The 6000-nt window shown below is 44.9% G+C and overlaps 1 protein-coding gene across 2 annotated transcripts in view; it reads right to left on the reverse strand.

Annotated features, from left to right (window-relative positions):
- The window catches only part of XPNPEP3 (X-prolyl aminopeptidase 3), a 173174-nt gene extending 168389 nt beyond the window's left edge, over positions 1–4785 (reverse strand). Inside the window, exon 1 of one of the 2 annotated variants that reach the window (XM_069231141.1) lies at positions 4555–4682. In XM_069231141.1, the coding sequence (XP_069087242.1) occupies positions 4555–4636 (82 nt within the window). In that variant the 5' untranslated portion in view covers positions 4637–4682. Of the gene's footprint in view, positions 1–4554; positions 4683–4707 lie in introns of those variants that run through there. The other variant, XM_069231142.1, reaches the window with a different exon arrangement.
- Positions 4786–6000: the final 1215 nt, after the last annotated feature.

The raw sequence follows: 6000 nt of genomic DNA on the forward strand, positions 1-6000 counted from the left end.
TACCTGGTGGAGTGGTCCAGATCGGAATCGGACAAGCGTTGGATATTCATGAATCGGGTGGTGGTGGGCGCCCCTTTGTGGGGGATCCCGTTCCTCCCTCACCATCATAGGCCAGGGGGTTTATATTCATCCCCTGTTACCAGAGTCACAATGGAGGTGTGGTACCAGGCAAATCGTTCGGGCAGTCTGACCCCCTTTCCATCCCCCTTGACGCCCACAGTGGGGAACCCGGACTTCTCCCTGGGCCTGGACTATTGCGTCTACCGGGACTGGGCGACCTCTGGTCGGCGTTCTGACGGTCATCTGTTTGACAAGCAGGGCATATTTTCTTTAGAAGACCTTAGAAGGTCCCAGTCTCTCCCTGAGACAGAGAATGTGCTACCTCCAGATCCGGCACTGGGTGTTCCACCCCTCGTTTAGGGAGAAGGCCTGCCGCCCCCTCACACAGTATGAAAAATGGTTGTTGACCAGGAAAACGGATAAACATATTATATCGGATTTGTGTGATCTACTACAGCGCGCAGTCCCAATTCCTAGCATCCGGGGCCGGCCTCGTTGGGAGGCTGAGCAGGGGAGATCCCTGACGCTGGAGGAGTGGGAGGCGTTTCACTACAGGGCACACCACACAGCAGGCTGCACCACAAGTGTGGAGATTGCGATAAAGATAGCCACTTATTGGTATCTCACCCCGGCAAGACTCCACCAAATTGACCGCACACGGTCACCTTTCTGCTGGAGGGGTTGCAATACTATAGGCACCTCAACCCACATACTATGGGAATGTCCGAGGCTGGCTAGGTACTGGGAGGGGGTCCTACACGACATCGACACCCAACTTCCACACTTCCTGGCCTATATTCTATTGGATCTTGAGAACCCCCTAACGTTCCCGCTCAAGTCTATACAGGGCCGACAGTTAGGTTTGGCGTTAGGGGCAGCTCTCTAAAATATACTGCCTCACTGGGGAACGTCTCGGATTCCTACACAGCTGGGGTGGTTACAGAGACTTTGGCTGCTCCTAGGGATGGAGAGGATCACCTTATCCGTTTAATCGCAAGGGGACTCTTATAGAGAGCTATGGCACCCTTTTCAGACTTTGCTTTCCGGCGAGTTTAGGGAATTGACATGCCCTAGGTTTCTGCGATTTCTTTGATTACAAAAATAGGGGTCTCTGACGCGTGAGCGGGGAGACAGGGCTCCCATATCTATCCCACAGCCACGACTGCAGACTAGTGCTCCCGGGGGGAGGTTATGGGGGGGGGGAACCGGCCTGTTGCCTGTGTCTTGTTGGGGAACGCTGGGTGCTGTGACACCCTCCTGTGCCTTTATCCCTTTTTCCCCTTTTCTGTTTCTTAAAATCTAAATTTTCAATAAAGAAATTTGAACAATAAAAATTTTCAATTGAAACACAGAGTTGTCAAGAGGATGATCGTACACACCACGTTGGAACAGATAGATCAGGATCAACCGATATCAGTGACAATACTCCAGAAACTGAATTAATTATACACCGAAATAAGTGTGAAGGCATATAATCAAAAGTGTACTTTTTCTTTTAAGAGCTGGCTGCATCACCGTAAATTCAAGAAGGCAAAGGATGTTAAGATGGCATCAGCAGTCCAGAATGTTTCTGAAATTAAGGTATTTTTTTTTTTTTTTTTTTAGACATCACATGGTACCTTGGGAGGTTCATTCTTGACTCTGCAAATCCCTCTGTGCACTTATAATTAAAAAATACAATATGGTGTTGGCCTGATAGACATCAGCAAGACACCCAAGTGGTCAAAGATGCACTTGTGTCTGATAACACGTAGATGTATTTCAACACACAAGAAAAACAGAACTCACGGTAGACGCTGGTCCCAGTGAATTTTGAGAATGCAAGGGAATGAACAGGGACACTTACCAAGAAGATGAATACTTGTAAATCGAGAAAGAGGCAATCAATCATCTATAGGTGCCACCACTGTCATCTGTTATATACGGGCATACATTAGAGAAAATTCTCTGAACTGAAGAAGGGCATGAAACAGACACAAAGTAAGACTGTTTGAGACAATAGTGAACAACACACACTCAAAATGATGTGCAGTGGTGGTCATGCAATTGGAACAACCCTCAGCAGGGAATCATACTCCATCATGGGTGATGTACTTTCCGGACCACTAAAGTGCAGATGAAGTAAAAACAGCATCATGTTAAGGTAGAAAGGGAGCTGGAACATCTGAAAATCATCGGGTGATTTAGTACTGATTACACCGAACCATCCGGCAGGCAAATAGTGGTATGGCAATTGAATCACCCCCATTTATTCTGATAGAGTATATGGGGTAACTAAAGTATAATAAAGTCAAAAATATTGAAAGGTAGGTCCTCAAGGCACTTCAGAAGATCTGATAATGAAGTAAACTATTCCTCCAGTTCTCGTGCATGGTCTGCAGTTGAAAGGGCAGAATTTGGGAATGGTCTGGAACAGGACTGGAGAAGACAAGATAAGTACCATGAAATTACATCCAATCGAGTTGAAATCACAACAAGCCTGAGTATTATAACTTCTTCCAAGGCATCACCCCTCGATCACCAGTATATCTGCAGCAATGTGTGGTGTGAAACTTGCTGGCTAGGGTTGTAGCACCAAGGTGACCTTTTGCACCAGTTGTCCAAACTCATGCTTTTCAGCATGCTGTGTTTATCCAACATGTGAATACATGCATACTAAGTCCCAAAGAAACTGCTCAATGATTGACCAAATAGAGGAAATCTTCCGCAATATGATGGTTGCAAAAACTCTCTGCTTACCAATACCTGGTATATGCTCCTTGGCATCCCAACCCAAATAGTGTAAATACTACACTTATTATGAAGACACTCCTTTCAATTGGCCATTGATGTTCATCTTGCCATGACTCCCAAGTTAAACTAATAAATCTCGTCATCATGTTTTACTTTATAAACTCTCCTCCGTATCCCAAATAACTGATGTGGGTAAATATGCCAACTTTCAACTTCCCATGCTAAGAAATATACTGACTTCCCCTAGACACCTTAAAAAAATATCACTAAAATCACTGGTTCGGATCTGTTTGAATTATAGTAACACTGTTTACAACGGTTTCCAAAATGCCTTATTACTAGATTGCAACGAGAGCAAAGACAAGCAATCAGGTATTGGCTCAACTTAAAAAGCCATAACCATGTAAAAAGAGTGGTGAAATCCTTATATTTACTCCAAGTGCAGGGGAAGATTCAGTTAAGAACCTTGTGTACAATGCACGAACCCCACTGGTACAAAGACCCAGGTTGTCTTCAGAAACTAAACTCGAGTCTTCATGATTGCATCCTTGACCAGCATCTTTCAACTTTCCTCAGTATTTTACCCTTCCTAACCCATCTTTACCTCCCTCTTACCTCGCAGAAACGGTATTATTAGCGCACTGTGTTAACGGCCCCTTAATTAATGTCACTATTGTCATGAGTCTGTTATTTGATGTTCCATGAGTTATTACCACTTTACTAAGCCCTTTCGTGTCTTTGACTGACGTCATGAATGCCTTCCGATCTAGTAAACGCTGATTAAAAAAATCTTCATTAGCGTTTGAACTCCTTTAACAATACCTTTTCCTTGTGGGCACTCATTCTTTAATCAATACACGCTGGTACTCCAATCACTGTATTAACTTCTCCCAAAGTACTTAATTATAAATGTATCGTGTTTAGGATATCATGGGATATGTTACGCTATCAGTAGTTCAATAGCGCACGTTACGGAAACCATCATATGTCATAGTGCCAGGTGTTAAGATTTGTTATTTGAGTTCAATGTGCCTTACATTATGATATGCCATGCCTCACATTTTATTTACTGTAAGTCTCCCATTGTGACTACTAGAGCAGGCACCCGGTCTAGCCGTTTATGGCAGCTCCTCACTGTTGTTGCCCTTTCACGCTACCTCTCCTCGTTCCAATCCCTGATGGCTTCAACCCCAACATCTCACAACACACCATCTAATTAGAGCAAGAGGCATGTGCCCCACTATCATAAACCTAATTTACCTTCACATTTATACAGTACTTGAAATTGGAAAATTAAAGTGCAGGTACTCTGTACCAGAGTGCCTGCTTGTTTCAGAGAAGTGCCGGTTCTCTCCAATTAAAAGTGTTACATTTTTCTTGAGATGTGCAGGTACTCTCCCTCTCAAAATAAAAAAGTGCTTATACTCAATACCGGTCCATTTAAAGCACTACATACCACACTTCTCACTCCTCAACACAGAAAACCTCTGTAAGAGTAAGTACTACCAACACTCTTCAAACCACTCATCCTTACTAAATGAGATTCAAGAAGGAAAGACCTTGGTTGAGAACCTCCGCTAGATGAACAACTGTAACCAGAAGTACCCACAATGCTCTCTCAGGCTATGTCTTTGATGAAAGTTGCGTAATTTATTAATACCCCATAACGTTCTTGCCGTTTATTATCGATTTCTGTGGTAATATTTACGCCCCATCCACCCCTTCCCCTGGCACGGCCATGTACTTTAAACCCATCCTGACCTCCTGGCCCCCGAGGAGCCCTGGGGGCGGTGAGCAAGGTCCTGCACCCCCAACACCTCCATTGAATCCGAGCAACAGTCATTGGAAAGCAGTCTCCGGAGTGAAACACATGCAGCCTCAGACATAGAAAAGGGACTATTGCTGTCTAGTTACCCGCGATCGCCATGTTAGAACTGTATTATTCTCTTTCCTAGAAAAAAATTCCACCATTTTAGACTAGAGCAGCTGCGCTGTAGCGACGAGCGCCGCCATCTTAGAGCAGAGGGCGATCTCTTCAGCGCAGTGATGGTAGCCCCCGCCCCCCGAAAACCAAGGAAAGGGCTTTTTGAACCACGGTGCATCGCCATTGTAGAAGGGGAAAGGTGGTGCTTAAATAAGCAGCCTTCCCACAGAGGCTCCCGTTTTGGAAAGGTATTTTCTGTATAAGGGATTGGGTTAGCTAGGCGTGCTATGTTACCATGAGCACGCCTAAAATTAAAGAAAGTCATAAATTGCCAACATTTCAGAACAGCAAAGTGGGACATTTTGAAAATAATAAGGGCAGTGTTTTCTCCATTTATATATACTAAAGAAGAGGCCATTTCAAGTGGGAGACAGCACAATTAAAGCAATTTTTGGCTCAGCAAATCAGTAGTCTCTCGCAATCGGGGCTATTGGCATGTAAGCCACAATTCAATAGTCAAGGCAAAGTGGGGACTGGGGCTTCCACATGGCCCAGACAACCATGGCAGTAATCTGTTCACGATTCTATGTCAGGACCGGAGGCTCTGATTATGCTTCCCTTTCTATGCTTTTAATTTTCAGCAGCCAATAAGATAACAAAACAAAAACGTCACATCCTGTGACACCATATCACATGACAACCACAGAGCCAAGCCCTATAAAAAGCCCCTAATAAACGGAACCCCTCCTCTTTCTTTGCTGCTTCGCAGCCAGTTAAGTGCCCACATTTACATTACTCTTTTTAAGTGTGTGAGGAGTGCCTTGCAGTGGATTTTGTACATTTCAATCTGCAATTATTTTGGCTCTCTCACGCTCCTTTTGGCTTTGTTTATCGATTTTCTGCCTCGCGCTTCGCGCCCTAGGGAGCGTCTTTTCCTCCCAGCAGGGGTTTTCTCTTAACCCCCTGCTGTCTCTGTGTGGAGTGGGAGGAGGAGAGCGAGGACAGCGCGCTTGAACAGCGCGCTGTCCGCTTTCTAGTTTTATTGAGGTGCCTGCTTCATGCATGCGCACATGAGCCTTTCTATCGGCTCATTCTCCCCTGGGGCTTCTGGAACACGTGTGAGACGCGTGTTCCTGTCTCTGCAGGAATAAATCCTCTGCTCTCTGTTTACGCCTGTTTGCTGTGAGCTTTGGGGCTGTAATAATTATTGATCTTTGGCTTTGCCTGATACTACCACCTTTTTGTGAAACATTTTTTCTGATAAATCAGCAGGCCTCCCTCCA

This window comes from Pleurodeles waltl, chromosome 4_2, assembly GCF_031143425.1.
Source record: "Pleurodeles waltl isolate 20211129_DDA chromosome 4_2, aPleWal1.hap1.20221129, whole genome shotgun sequence".
In the NCBI taxonomy this organism is placed as follows: Eukaryota; Metazoa; Chordata; class Amphibia; order Caudata; family Salamandridae; genus Pleurodeles; species Pleurodeles waltl.